This window comes from Phaenicophaeus curvirostris, chromosome 6 (assembly GCF_032191515.1).
Source record: "Phaenicophaeus curvirostris isolate KB17595 chromosome 6, BPBGC_Pcur_1.0, whole genome shotgun sequence".
NCBI classification, from domain to species: domain Eukaryota; kingdom Metazoa; phylum Chordata; class Aves; order Cuculiformes; family Cuculidae; genus Phaenicophaeus; species Phaenicophaeus curvirostris.
In genome coordinates this window covers 57,798,067-57,814,423 of record NC_091397.1, presented here as the reverse complement: position 1 = coordinate 57,814,423, position 16,357 = coordinate 57,798,067, and the positions used below count along the sequence as shown (strand labels likewise).

General features: G+C 52.3%; 1 protein-coding gene across 2 annotated transcripts; it reads right to left on the bottom strand.

Annotated features, from left to right (window-relative positions):
• Window positions 1-8,060: 8,060 nt before the first annotated feature.
• TWIST1 (twist family bHLH transcription factor 1) lies at window positions 8,061-10,372 on the bottom strand. 2 transcript variants are annotated; one of them, XM_069859085.1, is made up of 3 exons: window positions 10,279-10,372; window positions 9,137-9,757; window positions 8,061-8,732 (listed from the first exon to the last, which is right to left on the bottom strand). In XM_069859085.1, the coding sequence occupies exon 2, from the start codon at window positions 9,753-9,755 to the stop codon at window positions 9,180-9,182; it is 576 nt and encodes a 191-aa protein (XP_069715186.1). In that variant the 5' UTR covers window positions 9,756-9,757; window positions 10,279-10,372; the 3' UTR covers window positions 8,061-8,732; window positions 9,137-9,179. The 2 variants fall into 2 exon arrangements, with proteins under 2 accessions (XP_069715186.1, XP_069715187.1); XM_069859086.1 differs by lacking the exon at window positions 10,279-10,372 and having other exon boundaries at window positions 8,061-8,378; window positions 9,137-10,080.
• Window positions 10,373-16,357: the final 5,985 nt, after the last annotated feature.

The window sequence follows — 16,357 nt, the reverse complement described above, 5'->3', positions numbered from 1 at the left end:
TCCTTGGAGGCAGTGGGAGTGGATGACAGTGTCCGAAAGGTGGGGATCGGCAGCTCCCCCCACTTGCTCCCACAGACAGCTGTCTCTGACCAGTTCACTTCTCCTGGTGATTTATGAAGCCCTTTGATCAGAAGCAAGTTTTAATTGCCTGAACTGCAGAATCTGACACGTGCTTCATCAAGTCAAAAGCTGAGCCTCCTCCTCCCCCCCGCCCTACTCTTCTCTTCTTTTCCTTGGATCCAAGCCCTGTAGGATTTTAGGAATCCACCCAATCTCTAACCCCACCTTTCAATCTAACCGGCCATCGGCTCAGGAGTTGACAAAGGGAGAAAAAGAACAAAAAAAAAGAAAAAAAAAAGAAAGAAAATCTTGTTAGCCTGAAGCACCGTCTGTTTCCGCAGCCAATACACCCCAAGGTCTCAAGAAGAGGCCCCGGGAAGGTGAAGGTGGAAGCGCTCCCGGCGGGGACAGACCCCGAGGAGCCCTCCCGGCGGGGACAGACCCCGGGGAGCCCTCCCGGCGGCGCCCGGTCCGCGGCATGCGGGCTCCCCGCGGGGAGAGGGATGCAGGGATGCTCGCCGGGCAGCGCTGGGGCAGCGGGGACCGCGTAACTGCCGGCCGGGCAGAAAAAAGAAGTGGGACAGGCTCTGTCAGGTATTAATAGAATTATTTCTCCCCGTTAAAGCCACGCCTTTGAGCAAAGTTTGGGTTTTTTCACGTTCTCCCCACCAATACTCTGATTGAACTCCTAAAACCCAGGAATTTTTTGAATCAAAGGCACAACCGCCGTTCTGTCCGTTTCCCCTCTCTCTGCCACACACACTGGACCCCGAACTGCTCTAACTGTCACTACCCCCAGCACAGATGCCTGTTTAAACTTTTTATTCAAGTCGGAGAATATTTAATAGCCGACTGGATTAAATATTGCAGATTCCAGCCCAGGAGCCTTTGAAAATACAGGTCGAGAGCTATGCCTAGATTCGCTGGATGAAAACTGATCTATGATATATGTTTTAAGTTCAGATCTGAGGGGAAGGGGGAAGGGAGTCTGTTCTGGATCTGGTTTATATTGATATAAAAACCTTGAAGTTGAAAGGTGTTCCAGGATACTTGGAGAGGGAGAAAGAGAGAGAAACTGGGAGAAAAGAAAAGAAAAGAAAAGAAAAGAAAAGAAAAGAAAAGAAAAGAAAAGAAAAGAAAAGAAAAGAAAAGAAAAGAAAAGAAAAGAAAAGAAAAGAAAAGAAAAGAAAAGAAAAGAAAAGAAAAGAAAAGAAAAGAAAAGAAAAGAAAAGAAAAGAAAAGAAAAGAAAAGAAAAGAAAAGAAAAGAAAAGAAAAGAAAAGAAAAGAGAAACCTAATTAATTAACTAATCTTTCTACGTGGGAAAGCAATCTATTTTCCATCGCATGTAATGAAATATGAAGTACAGCTAAGCACTTTGAAAGTGCTGAGGTTCCGTGGAGGAATTAGCCGCCTGTTTGAAATTAACACTAATTTGGCTCCTACATCAACAACCCCTCCGTAGACAGCATCTCACTCAGTCACTAAACATGTTTGATAGCTCCAGGGTTCAGAAGGGAATGTACCTCTGTGTGTGTACGTGTCACTGGGTCTGGAACACGTACAGTTTCACATGCAAAGAAGAGCCTGACTCCTCTTCACATTCTGAGACAAATATAAAAACCGTTCTCCCATTGTTTTCTAAACTGCATTAAAGAAGATACATAGAATTTTACTGAAAACTGTGCTATCAGCAGAATATTCTGAGTGTGTCATTTACTGGATAAGAAAGGGGAGAAAAGGACTCCAGAGTTAGTCTTTTATTTTAAAATACCTCCATTTGGGTTCACTTTAAACGTTTTTACAAGATCATGGGATTGGGACTCAAAGGCAATAAATCTAGATTAAGAATCCCTAGGGATTTTTAGACTGATGCTGTAGATTATGAGCTGCACCTCAGTCTATTTATCTGCATTATATACGCCTGCATTGCCATTCTTAAAAGTAATCTGCTTAATGTCAGTCTTTTTACCTTTGAAAACTTTTGCAAAAAATTAAAATAAGAATCCATCCCCTCCATCCCCTCCACCTGCCAGCGAGCCACGACCCTGACAGCACAGCCCCGTGGGCAGAGCACCAGCCAGAGTTTTTTTTTAACAAAAGCACCAGAAGAACCCCCTGGAAACCAGCAAAAACTGTGCGAAAGAGAATAAAACCCACCCAAACGGAGGACAGCTTTTAATTTCCTGAAGAGGCGCTTCAGGCAGGGGATCCTCGGCGCTGCCAGCCCAGGTTCTATTTGCTCCTCTGAGCAGGCTCTACCCACCTTCAAACAGAAGGGAATTGATTAGTCTCAGTTTCTCCTCCCGGTAGAGATTCGATACTTTCCTTGGGATCAAACGGACCCGAGACTAAAGGAGGGGGTTGAGGGACAGGAAAAAAAGAAGGGGGTGGGAAAAAAAAAAAAAAAGAGGAGAAAAGGAAGGAAGGAAGGAAGGAAGGAAGGAAGGAAGGAAGGAAGGAAGGAAGGAAGGAAGGAAGGAAGGAAGGAAGGAAGGAAGGAAGGAGGGAAGGAGGGAAGGAAGGAAGGAAGGAAGGAAGGAAGGAAGGAAGGAAGGAAGGGAAGGAAGGAAGGAAGGAAGGAAGGAAGGAAGGAAGGAAGGAAGGAAGGAAGGAAGGAAGGAAGGAAGGAAGGAAGGAAGGAAGGAAGGAAGGAAGGAAGGAAGGAAAGAAGGAAAGAAAGAAGGAAAGAAGGAAAGAAGGAAAGAAAGAAGGAAGGAAATAAGAAAGGAAAGAAGGAAGGAAAGAAGGAAGGAAAGAAGGAAGGAAAGAAGGAAGGAAAGAAGGAAGGAAAGAAGGAAGGAAAGAAGGAAAGAAGGAAAGAAGGAAAGAAGGAAAGAAGGAAAGAAGGAAAGAAAGAAAGAAAGAAAGAAAGAAAGAAAGAAAGAAAGAAAGAAAGAAAGAAAGAAAGAAAGAAAGAAAGAAAGAAAGAAAGAAAGAAAGAAAGAAAGAAAGAAAGAAAGAAAGAAAGAAAGAAAGAAAGAAAGAAAGAAAGAAAGAAAGAAAGAAAAAGAGAGAAAGGGAGAAAGAAGAAAACAAAAAAGAAAAGAAAAAAGGAGGAAAGAAGGAAAGAAAGAAAGAGAGAGAGAAAGAAAGAAAGAAAAGGGGCAGAGAGAGTAAAAGAGCGAGAGCATGAGAAAGCGAGAGAGAAAGAGCAAGAAAAAGAGAGAAAGCAAGAACAAGAACGACGGGAAAATACGGGAGAAAAAGAGATAAAAAGAAGAAAGACAAGGAGGGAAGAAAGACAAGGAAGGAAGGAAGGGAGAAAAGGGAGGAAGCGAGAAAGTGAATTTGACTCGGCGCAGTGGAGGAGGGTGACAAGTTTGAACGAAACCGTTGAGTTTTCCGCAAACAAACAAACAAGTAGAAAGCAATATTTAGCTGTAACCCAGATCTCTATATCTGTGCATAAATACACATATATCGCGAACGGCAGGAATGATTGATGCCCGGTTTTCCGCGAGCCTTTCTCTCCCAAGTATTTACAAGGCGGGGCTCCGTTTGCGAGTTGCACATCTGTTCGCTTCACGTGACGTTTTCATAAAAGCTCTAACATCTGGTCAAAATAAACCTCCTTCAGGTACCTGCTTAACTTTTCGCATGTCAAAATCCCTTCTTCTCTGAAGCTCCCCTTTTTTCCACGCCTGCAGCCGCGCGTTACTGCTCCTTTCTGGGCTGCTTAGTTAACGACTTTGCCTCGCCCCAAAAAAGAACAAAGCTACCCTAAACGTGAGGGGGTGACCCCGACCCTTCCCAAGAGCATCCTCCCCCTCCTATCCTCGCCCCCTCCCACCTCCAGATTCCCCCACATTGGGAGGGCAGAGCCGGTTCCCTCGCAATATTGAGCAGAGGGAATTCTGCATCGAGGGGAAGGGGATTTGCTGCTCGGGTTGATGTTTCACACCAACCCCGGCAAAGCTCCCAAGGCTACATGGTCAGCGCTTAATTGTCCCAAACCGGTTCCGATTCCTGCAGCTCTAAGTCGCTGCTGTTATCGCTGTAGCCGTGTTGATTTCAGTGCGGCTTGTCGGGCTTGTTTTGGAGTGAAACGCGAACAAGAGAATTTTTTTTAAAGTTTCCACAAATTTAATCCCACTTCTTTATGAAAAGAACGGGGAAGTGTCGGCTACGGGACAAGAGATCTACCCCAAAAAAAAAAAAGAGGGTACAGGAGACAGGGAATTATTGAGAGGACAGACAGCTTTTCCCTGTTCGGTTTTGTTTTGCGTTTCATCTCGGATTTTCAGGCGGGTGTTATCATCATCATTATGTTTCCGGAGCTTTAATGTTCCTGCTCTGTAAAACCGCTCTAAACCTGCCGCAATCGGGATCACTCGGTCCTTATAAACGACCGGCTGTTTGCTTTAAAAAAAAAAAAAAAGAAGGGGGGACTTTTGTACGAGTGATTTTAACCTGCTCCACCTTCAAGTGACCTGCCAAATGCTCCTTCTTGCTTTATAGACATCTGGGAATTCCATACATGCCTCAAACTCCAATTACACACCTTCTTCAAAGGACACGTGCTTTGATTCGCCAAGAACATTAAGCGGACTGAAGCCGAAAGAAGCTGGTGCAGAAGTTAATGTAAAATACATCCCGTGCCATGTTTACTGCGGGCAGGTTATGTTGTGCAGCAAATAAAACGAGCCCCGGTGGGATGTGGATGTGGGTGTGGATGGGGATGGGGATGTGAGTGTGTATGGGGATGGGGAGGGGATGGGGATGTGAGTGGGGATGGGGATGGGGATGTGAGTGGGGATGGGGATGGGGATGGGGATGGGGATGGGGATGGGGATGGGGATGGGGATGGGGATGGGGATGGGGATGGGGATGGGGATGGGGATGTGAGTGTGTATGGGGATGGGGATGCGGATGGGGATGGGAGTGTGGATGCGGATGGGGATGGGAGTGGGGATGGGGATGTGAGTGGGGATGGGGATGGGGATGGGGATGTGAGTGTGTATGGGGATGGGGATGGGGATAGGGATGGGGATGGGAGTGTGTATGGGGATGTGGATGATGTGGGTGCGCGCGCCTCTTTCCTTCTCCTTAGCCACCCGGGTCCCACTACGGCGTGGATTGGACTTACCCGCACCGCTCTCCTCCCAAAGACGCTAATTGCTTGGCGGAGCCTCCCAGGTGAAGGGGGGGCCGTGTGCTGCGGCGGGGAGCAGCCCCGGGCCGGGGAGCGATCGGAGCCCCTTCCCGGGATGCGCTCCCGGAGACGAGGAGCCCCGCGCCGGCAGGTGCGGTCGCTGCCAGCGCCGCAGGTGAGTCCCTCTCCCCCCGCGCTGCGTTTGCCGTGACTTTTGAGTCACCCCCGTTCTCCTCCCTCCCCCTCCCGCGCCGCACGTTTGTTTGTTTTGCTTAAAATTACAGATGCAGGGGGGAAACCGCCTGACATCACGGGAGAAGGACGGGCTCGCGCTTTGAAGGGCTCCCGGGCAGGACTTCAAGTGAAATCGTACGCCTGGAAGGAATTCGATACCGGCCTGGAGAAAGCAGCGGGGCGGCCCCTGCCAAACCGAGGAATGTGCCCCCCGCCTGCTGCCCTGGGGACCCGCAGCCCCTGTACCCGCATCCCCGGTACCCGCATCCCCGGTACCCGCAGCGCTGGTACCCGCATCCCCGGTACCCGCATCCCCGGTACCCGCAGCCCTGGTACCCGCAGCCCCGGTACCCGCATCCCCGGTACCCGGATCCCCGGTATCCGCATCCCCGGTACCCGCGGCGGGGGATGCAGGAGCCGCTCCTCTCGGCCCCGGGTAAACAGGATGGATCCGTGCCCCGGAGAAAAAGCAAACTCAGTCAGGGCTTCCAAAGGCAGAGCTCGCTTTCTGATTGCAAGAGTGATTAAAATTCCCAGAAAACAAATAATATACCTATGTATTTTTTTTTTTCTTTCAGTAAGCCTGACGTTGACTTAATCGCGTTTGGTTCTAGGCCTCTGCAGTCCCCAGTTCCAACCTAGGAAAGTGCAAGTTTGTATTTTTTAAATCAGGATTTTAATTTTATTATTATTATTATTTATCATTATTATTTTAAGAAGCAAAGGTAGCCGGGAGGGTGGCACCGGTTGCTCGGGGAGGGCTGCAGCGCCGGCTGGAGGGGCTCAGGGATGGGATGGGGAGATTCAGGGTGGCATGAACCCCAGAGAGGGGACCTGGGGACTTGTCCCACCCCGGTCTCTCAGATTCGCTGTAAAGAGCCAGCGCAGCCCGGGCCAGAGGCCGCTCGCTGGTCGCAGCAGAGTCAATCCGCTTTGCCTTCAGCAAGTGGAGTCGCTCCGGATTTTTCTGCCTATTTCTAAGGACGAGCAGAGGATTTTTTTTTAAATTCTTCGTTTACGTTTCGCAGGTATCCATCCCCGTTCACGAAACGCGCCTTCCCCTCAGCACCCAGCAGCTCATCTAGTTTTTTTTCCGAACCTGTTTCCTTGAGCGTTCCCCCCCCTTCCCCCAGTGTGATTTTCCCCACCAAAGGAACCACGGAGCCCCCCCCCAGCCCCTCCAACCCCCTCAGCCCCAGCCCCAGCGCGGACACACGTTACCTCCTCCTCCTCGGTCTCCGGGTCGCCTCGAAGCGGAGTTTTTCGAGAGGTTTGAGCTGTTAAGCGAGGAATTCCAGGTCCGGAGCGCTGGAGGAGGGGGGCAGAGACCTTCTGGGGGCTCAGGGCTGCTCCCCCTCCTCTCCATCACCGCGACCACCAGAGCCCCCATCCAATCTCCAAGTCCTCGCTAAGCCGGCAGCGCAAACAAGCTCTGCGGGCTCTCTGCTGTAAACACCGCACCCCGGCCTAAAATACGCACGATATTAAATTCATTACACCGTTATCTCAGCAACAGACGATAATATGTGCACACGGAAACAAAACCGTTCAGGCAATAAAATCAACTCAACCTGGGCGGCGCAAACAGCCTCTATTTTGAATAAAAACCGCTCTGCCATTTACCCCGGGCACTGGCTAAATCCCAGCAGCAGGGTCCCTGTCTCCGCGCTGGGTTCCGCTCGGCTCCGCACCCCCCCGCGCATCCTCGGCGGCCGCGGAGGGGCAGGAGGCGCCGCTCCCGGGGCGCGGAGCCCTGCGAGAAGTGACAGCAGAGGTGGAATCAGCTGTCCCGTTAGGTTGAGGCTATAAGGGTTTCTTTCGGGTTGCTTTTGGTTTTTTTTTCTTCTTTCTTTTTTTTTCTTCCTTTTTTTTTCTTTCTTTTCTTTCTTTCTTTTTTTTTCTTTCTTTTTTCTTTCTTTATTTTTTTTTTTTCCCGTTTGAGTAACTTCCCTTCCCACCTTCCTTCCGAGCCCTCGGAGCTAGAGGCTCCTTGTCTCTTCCAGCTGCGGTCTCGCCTCACCATGGGACCCCGGGGAGGGTTTGGTGAGAAGAAACGGAGGCGACGTGCGCCCTACGCGCTGAAAAAGGAGAAGAGGGCGCGTTAGCCTGTCCCTCCGTATTTTGCACAACGAAAATGCGATCGCAAGTCTGTATCTTACATAAAACCCTAGAGAGCAGGGCAGCCAAACATCACTTCCACCGGAAAACCCCACTCGCTGGACACTTCCCTGTTTCCATCTCACTTTCTCTCGCTTTGCCTGTGGATGGATGGATCCCTGTTTAAATCGGATGCTTTTTTCTCGGGGATATCAACAAATCTACCTGCTCCGGGGGCTTCTGCCTTTCATCTGAGGGGCAAATCGCAGCACAGAGCCGGGGACCCCCAGCAAAAGCCAGATTAAAGGGGGAGAGGGAGAGAGAATATCTTCCCCCACAAATGCAGTGAGCTTCAGAGCAGAATAATAAACCTGTCTCAATAAATAACATGTCTGTGTCTGTCAGTAGCTAGTTTATTTGCTTTTTTCGCCTGGTTTGTTTATACTAGTGCCCCCTCTCTCTTGGGTGTCTTTACAGCTCAACAAGCAGGTATTTATATCCAGTTCTAACCCTGAGTTCTCAGAGACACCAAACTCTAAAGTTATTAAAATTTCAGTCATATTTATTTATTGCAGAAAAATAATATACAATGATATTTACAAAACGATCATAAAAATAGTAATGCATTTAGACACCGGATCTATTTGCATTTTAACATGGGTCATCAATAAATAAATAAAATGTTTATTTTTTCTCAGAGGAAAAATAATAATAATAAAAAAGTTAGGAACTGGGTATATAAAGCTTGAGCCCAGCTTATTCCCCCCTAAAAAAAAAAATAAAAAAAAGGTTTTCATCTCTACAGGGATATTTTTGGTTGGTTGGTTGGTTTCATTCAAGAATGAAGAAAGTCCACAATAATTCCTTTCATCAGTGGCTCATAGGCACGACCTCTTGGGAACGCATGCAAAAAAGAAGGCAAATTAAAATTAAAAAAAAAAAAAAGTTAAATTCCAACATTCTTCGTCAAAATAAAAAAAAAAAAATCGATCGATTCAGACTTCTATCAGAATGCAGAGATGTGTGGATTGTACCGACGCCCAAAGGATAATCACTGTCCAAAGCCCTTGTCTCTTTCTCATTCCTTAAGTGCTCCCCACGCCCTGCTTTCAATCTGGGTATCGCTCTTCGAATTTCCAAGAAATCCTAGGTACATTTTTTGGTTTTAGACAAGATAAAAAAAAAATCGTATCCGACTTCAGAGTCTCTAGATTGTCCATTTTCTCCTTGTGTGGGAGCAATGCCATCTGCAAAAACCCGGAGAGGGCGGAAAACTCGTTACTGGAGCGAAAGCCACGGAGCTACCTCCACTTCTCTGCCTCTGGAAACGCGGACACCGACCGCGGGGGGAGGAGGAGGAGGGAGGACCGCGGCCGCCGAGGGTCGGAAACGCTGGCGGGGAAGCGCGTAGGCGGACGCGGATGCGCTTCGGGCTGCGCGGAGCAGCAGAAGCGGGGAGCGTCCCAGCAGCGGCGCTGGCCCCGCGGCGCTCGGGGAAGAAGCGCTCTCGGCCTCCCCCCCATCCTCATCCCCATCCCCATCCCCGGGGCTCGGGGGGCGCGGGGGCTCGGGGGGCGCTCTCCGCCCCCGCGGCGCGGCCCCCTCGGCCCCCTCCCGTCCCGTTTTGGGTTCCCCCCCCCCCCCGCCTTACCTAGCGCTCCTGCCGAGGGGCTGCGGGTGGGGGACGCCGCCTGCTAGTGGGACGCGGACATGGACCAGGCGCCCTCCATCCTCCAGACGGAGAAGGCGTAGCTGAGCCGCTCGTGGGCCACATAGCTGCAGCTTGCCATCTTGGAGTCCAGCTCGTCGCTCTGTAGGACCTGGTAGAGGAAGTCGATGTACCTGGCCGCCAGCTTGAGGGTCTGGATCTTGCTCAGCTTGTCCGAGGGCAGCGTGGGGATGATCTTCCGCAGGGCGGCGAAGGCTTCGTTCAGCGACTGCGTGCGCTGCCGCTCCCGCACGTTGGCCATGACGCGCTGGGTCTGCAGCTCCTCGTAGGACTGGGGGCTGCCGCCGCCGCTGCTGCTGCCGCCGCCTCCCCCGCCGCCGCCGCCGCCGCCCCCCCCGCACTTCTTGCCCCGCTTGCCCTGCGCGGGGCTGCACGGCTCGTCCGCCGCCCCGACGGCTCCGCCCGCGCTGCGCCGGCTGGAGCGGCGCTTGCGCCCCCCGCGCTTGCCCGGCGGCTGCTGCCGGTCCGGCTCCTCTTCGCTGTTGCTCAAACTGTCGTCGGCGGGGGAGACTGGCGAGTTCGACTCGTCCTGCTGCATCATCTCTGGGGGGGAGACGAGAGAAGCGGGCCGGGAAAAGGGGGGGGGGAGGGCAGGGAGAAGAGGGGGGCACCTAACCCGCCAGCTCCCCCTCGGTCGGCTGCTTCGCTGGCCTGCGTGGAGAGGGAGGAGGAGGAGGAGGGAGGGAAGGAGGGAGGACCTCACTTTGGGAGGAGGGGGGATGGCATTAGGATCCAAGAGGAAAAGAAAAAAAAAGACCAAACCAAAACGCCAACCAAAAAAAGAAGAAAAAAAAAATCCCTCCCGATCCCTCCTTGGAGCCCTTCGAGGTGTCTGGGATTGGGAGAAAGTTGAAGACTTGGAGGTTCTTATAGCTCCTGCTGGCGGAAAGTTTGGGGGCAGCAGTGTCATTGGCCTGACGTGGAGAGGAGGGACTTTTGCTGAGTTTTATAGGAAAGTTTCCGCTTCCCCCCTCCACGCCCTCCCCCAATTATTTTTTTCAAGCCATTCACAAGTGATCTGGCCTCTTCCCCCCCGCCCCCGTCCCCGTCCCATGCATCCTTACCCCAACCTCTCTCTCGGCTTCCTTCTCTGCGGTTTCTTCCTCAGGCTCCTTCGGTTCCAACTCGGTTTGGAGGTGCTGCAGAGGGGGCCGGAGCGGGAGGTTTTGGGGGGTCTCCGCGCTCCCCCTGCGCTCTCACGGAGGGGCCGAGCGGGGCGCTCAGAGCCTGCGCTGGGGAGCGGCTACCCCGGAGCAGCCGGGGACGGGGTGGGGTGGGGGGGGGACCCCATCTCTCGGGCTTCCCCCGCCGCGGCGAAAGGGAGGGAGGGGAAGTTACCCGCAAGGCAGCATCCAGGGACATCCTAACTCTGTCCCGCTGCCGTCACCGAACGCGCTCGGGGTTCGGCTTTTCCGCGGGAGCCGCGCATCTCCGGGCTGGAGGAGGGGGACGGAGCAGCTCGTCCTGCCAGGCTGGAGGGCTGCGCTCCAAGAAAACCATCTCCAGAGGGGGAAGCCAAGCGCCGGCTTCATCCATGCCTATCAGTCCTTGAGCTCGCCTTTAGAGAAAGCCGGGAAGCATCCACGCCCTGCAGCCCCCAGCCCGGCGTTGCGGGAGAGGGGAGGCTGTGCAGACCCTCTCTGCCCTCACCCCGTGCACCCACCCTTCAGTTCGCCCTCCCTCAAGGAGCCCGAGTCCAGCGCTTTCTGGGGACCGTGCTTATTTATTTTAAATTATCTTTTATGTTCGCAGCCCAAGCTGTTTCTCCCCGTCCCCTGCCTTTGTGCCTCCATCCCCCCTCGCTGGCAGCACAGAGCAGGTGGTGTGTCTTCTTAACAGCAGCTCAGATTCAAGGGGGGAACGTCTGAGAGGGAAAGCTGGAATTGCCATCCGTTAATTAATAAACGGGGCAATGCCCTTTCGCTGCTCCCTGCGAGCGGCCGCTCGGCCGGGGCGGAGAGGGGGAACGGGACAGTGGAGGAGCGATAAATCCCCAGGATGAAAAAGATGAGGCTTCTGGAAAAGTGCTGCTTCGGGGATAAGAGTCCTCTCTCCCACTGGCCTGGAGATTCCCTGGCCTCCGGCAGAGGCTTCCCAGCCAGGGCACTTCGAGGGCCAGGATGCTCCAAGTGCTGCTCCTCTGCCACCCCTGCTGAGCTTCCCTCCTTGGGTCTTCCACCCCACACTGAGAGAAAACAGCAGTCTGCTGCCCTCTAAACCTTCTCTTTGGGGATACAGGCAGGAACAGGACCAGGGGAGGAAACCGTGACTGACCCAGCAGGAGAGGGGAGGCACACAGACCTCCAGCTTTCAGCTTGCCCCTGCTGTGTGTGACGTGACCCGCAGGCCTCTCCTCTCACCTTGACACCACGGCTCATGTGGGGAGCTTCAGGGGTTCCCTTGTGCTGGCAGCAGTTTCTGCCTCCAGGGTAAGAACCGGCTCTTCCTTCACCTCCTCTCACCAATAATTTTGGCTTTGCTCAGAGCCCCGGTGCTCCTCTAGGTTGTTGAGCAATGTCATTACACAGCACAGGTTTGAAAGAGTGACGCTGAGCATCTGTAGGCAGCTCTGTGGATTTTCCTTCCTTCCTTCCTTCCTTCCTTCCTTCCTTCCTTCCTTCCTTCCTTCCTTCCTTCCTTCCTTCCTTCCTTCCTTCCTTCCTTCCTTCCTTCCTTCCTTCCTTCCTTCCTTCCTTCCTTCCTTCCTTCCTTCCTTCCTTCCTTCCTTCCTTCCTTCCTTCCTTCCTTCCTTCCTTCCTTCCTTCCTTCCTCCCTCCCTCCCTCCCTCCCTCCCTCCCTTCCTCCCTCCTCCCTTCCTCCCTCCCTCCCTCCCTCCCTCCCTTCCTCCCTCCCTCCCTTCCTCCCTTCTTTCCCCTATCATTCTTCTTAAGGAAAACACACTGAAGTGCCAAACCAACCCTGAAGAACGGTTACCTTGCCACCTTGCTGGGGCCGTGCCTGGATGGTGGAGCACCATATCCAAAATCAAGGAAAGTGATCTACTGTCTGAAAGGAGGGAGGAGCCGTCTCTCCGGAGGTTTTGGTGCTATGGCAGGAGGCATGATTTTTCTGGGTCAGCTGAACTTTGAGTGGGATTCAGGACAGCGCTGCTGCCAGGGGGCAGAGGAGAGTGGGTGGCAGAGGCAAGGACAGGTGGAGGGGGAATCATAGAATCATAGAATAACCAGGTTGGAAGAGACCCACCGGATCATCGAGTCCAACCATTCAAAAAAAAAAATGGAAAACCATGTAACCTCTCTCCTCTCTTGAGGAGAGGGGCTGACTGTGGTAGATAGTTGAGTTTAAGGTCAGTAACTCTCCGTGGAACCCGCAGGAAAAGCAACCAGCAGTAGCTAGCAGAACACATGTGGTGCTGTTGGGACATGCATATGGCTGTATGAGCTATGGCTACACAGACAACCTGATCATTTTTGGTTTGGTTTTTGATCTGTCTCTGACTCGTAGCTCACGTGGTCTGGAGCAAAGGAAACTCAGACGATGCTGTTACTGCCAAGACCCACCACAGAGGTGCGGAGGAGAGGCGAGCTGTTGTGATAGCAGTCTGGCCTGGTGGACCCGTCACTGGGCTGGCTGTGGGCGTCTGCCCAGGTCCCCCAAGCCTGCTGTGCGGAGTTGAAAGAAAATCATATCAGCTCTGGTTTATTTTGAAATGCACAGTTCTGGTTGGGATAGAGGTGGAGGCTTTGTATTCCACATTAAAACAGTAATCATCATGCGGTTCATAAAATGCGAAGCCATCTGTTTTGAATCTCCAAAAGCCACTAAGGTAGACCTGCAGATCCCTCTGGAGCATGGGATGAAGGATGCCGTGCCCTGTTACGCATAGGCATGGCTTGGGTGAGGATTCCTCTGATTCCTTAGACAGGTTCTCTACCCTGCTTTGCTCTTTGAAGGCGATAAGCAAAGCTACAAGCGGCTCTAGGGCCTTTCTAGGGATATTTCTGGGTCTATTCCTGCAGGCTTCCCTGGGCCTCAGCTCAGGAAAGTGTGTGCTGTGGGATCAGCACTACCAGGACACAGAGAACTCCAGCATTTTGTCATCTGTGCAGTAATGTGTAACTATTAAAGTAACCACCTAGACTACAGATGTAGATGTGAACATGGAACTAAATAAATGGTGAGCTCCTAGGAAGATGAAATGAGGAGAAAGTTTAGCAGACAGAACAAGTCGGGCTGTGATGATCGCTGTGACCACGACTGATCACAGGGAAATGGTTGGAAGAGGTGCCCTCAACTACATGCTGGTCCTTGTGTAGGCACTCCAGGCTAGGACAGGCAGGGTCTGCCTCAGCCAGGCAGAAATGTTGAAGCTTTTGAGGGGAGTAGGGCAACAGTTTGATTCTTTCTTTGATTTTTTTTTTTAAGAATGAATGAAAGGTCTCAGTTTGTCTGCCTGTTTATCAGTCAGTGCAGAAGTTTAAGAACTAATGTGCACTTGATCTAGTGGTTACAACTACAGCGTTGCCCACTGATGTATTGTGTGCGTACACACAAGGTACAACTGGCTTGCAATAGGCTGTTCAGTATTTCCCATACAATGTGCACATACATACATTGTAGTTCAGCTCTTAAAGGCATTCACTGTGGCAAAACAGAAAATTCTCTCATGGGTGGGAATTTCTTAGGATATTCAGCAATGTAACTATTACATATGTGCACACTCAGAGAAAGGCTGCCTGGTTGCCTTATGAGGAGCGGCTGAGAGAGCTGGGGGTGTTTAGCCTGGAGAAGAGGAGGCTGAGGGGAGACCTCATTGCTCTCTACAACTGCCTGAAAGGAGGTTGTGGAGAGGAGGGAGCTGGGCTCTTCTCCCAAGGGACAGGGGACAGGACAAGAGGGAATGGCCTCAAGCTCTGCCAGGGGAGGTTTAGGCTGGACATTAGGAAAAACTTTTTCACGGAAAGGGTCATTGGTCCCTGGCAGAGGCTGCCCAGGGAGGAGGTTGAGTCCCCTTCCCTGGAGGGGTTTAAGGCACGGGTGGATGAGGTGCTGAGGGACATGGGTTAGTGTTTGATGGGAATGGTTGGACTCGATGATCCGGTGGGTCTCTTCCATCCTGGTGATTCTATGATTCTATGATTCAGCCCAGCGTTCCCTCAGCAACTGTACCTTCTGTTTCAAAGCCCACTGAAGTCAGCTGAAGTTTCCCCACTAATTTCCCATGGCTGGGTAGTTTGATTCCTACAGACGCTAGGGGAGAGTCTGGTTGACTTCTAAAGGGCCCGTTTTTTCGCTTCTTCCTCCCGGTGAGGAAGCCGGCGCCCCGGGCGGTGTGTGCGGAGCTGCCGGGCGGCCACCGGGGGGCACGATTCCCCCGGTCCCCGCTCGGCCGGGGGGGGGCTCGGCTCCTGCGGCAGCGCCGGCCCCTTCACCCGAGCCCCACGGGCGAGAGACGCCACCTGCCCGCTCCCGGGGCTGGCTGCACACATGCCTTTAAAAACTCCGTGTTTTCACTTCTCCCGGGCTCAGCCGGGGAAGCGGGGATGTGGCAAGGGGGGATTGCGAGCTTCCCCCCCCTCTTCATTTGGAAGCTCTGCAAAACGGAAGGGTAACACGGGAACCCTTCAAGAAATCGCTTGGTTCCCCCGCATCGGCAGCCCCTGCTGAGTGTCGCCCAGGGCTCAGTGCTGGGTCCAGCCCTGTTCAATGTCTTTATCAATGACCTGGATGAAGGCACCGAGTGCACCCTGAGCAAGTTTGCGGACAACACTAAGCTGAGTGGAAGCTGGATCTGCTGGAGGGTCGGGAGGCTCCAAAGGGATCTGAACAGGCTGGACCGCTGGGCTGAGACCAATGGCAGGAGGTTTAACAAGGCCAAATGCCGGGTCCTGCACTTGGGGCACAACAACCCTGTGCAGCTACAGACTAGGAGAAGTCTGGCTGGAAACTGCCTGGAGGAGAGGGACCTGGGGGTGTTGGTTGACAGCGACTGAACATGAGCCAGCAGTGGCCCAGGTGGCCAAGAAGGCCAAGGGCATCTTGGCTTGGATCAGAAACGGCGTGACCAGCAGGGCCAGGGAGGTTCTTCTCCCTCTGTACTCGGCACTGGTGAGACCGCTCCTCGAATCCTGTGTTCAGTTCTGGGCCCCTCACCACAAGAAGGATGTTGAGGCTCTGGAGCGAGTCCAGAGAAGAGCAACAAAGCTGGTGAGGGGGCTGGAGAACAGGCCTTATGAGGAGCGGCTGAGAGAGCTGGGGGGGTTTAGCCTGGAGAAGAGGAGGCTGAGGGGAGACCTCATTGCTCTCTGCAACTACCTGAAAGGAGGTTGTAGAGAGGAGGGAGCTGGCCTCTTCTCCCAAGTGACAGGGGACAGGACGAGAGGGAATGGCCTCAAGCTCCACCAGGGGAGGTTTAGGCTGGACATTAGGAAAAAATTTTTCACGGAAAGGGTCATTGGGCACTGGCAGAGGCTGCCCAGGGAGGGGGTTGAGTCACCTTCCCTGGAGGGGTTTGAGGGACGGGTGGACGAGGTGCTAAGGGACATGGGTTAGTGATTGATGGGAATGGTTGGACTGAATGATCCAGTGAGTCTTTTCCAAACTGTTGATTCTATGATTCTATGATTCTATGCCATGTTATCAAACCAGCCATACTACACAGGAGACAGGCACCACAGTAAATTAAGACAGACCGTTGACAAAGGCTTGTAGTGATAGGACTAGAGACGATGGGTGTAAACTGGAAAGGAGCAGATTAGACTAGACATAAGGAAGAATTTCTTCACTATGAGAGCGGTGAGGCCCTGGCACAGGTTGCCCAGGGAAGCTGTGGCTGCTCCATCCCTGGGGGTGTTCAGGGACAGGGTGGCCTTGAGCTAGTGGGAGGAGTCCCTGCCCATGGCAGAGGGGTTGGAACTGGATGAACTTTAAGGTCCTTTCCAACCCAAACTATTCTGTGATTCTATGATTCTATGATTCTATGATTCTATGATTCTATGATTCTATGATTCTATGATCTGAAATTATTTGCAACACATTTTAATATATATATACACATATATTTTATTTGTATGCGTTTTATTCAGCTCCAAAAATAATTCATGCCAGTGGATGGAGCTTTTTAAGCAAAACATGAGTGCCTCAGTGGAAGCCTGTGTGGTATTCTCTTCACCCTAGAGAAGA

What these genes read in the sequence shown, in the direction of transcription:
- TWIST1 (XM_069859085.1), bottom strand. Translation starts at nt 9,755, where the DNA reads ATGATGCAGCAGGACGAGTCGAACTCGCCAGTCTCCCCCGCCGACGAC.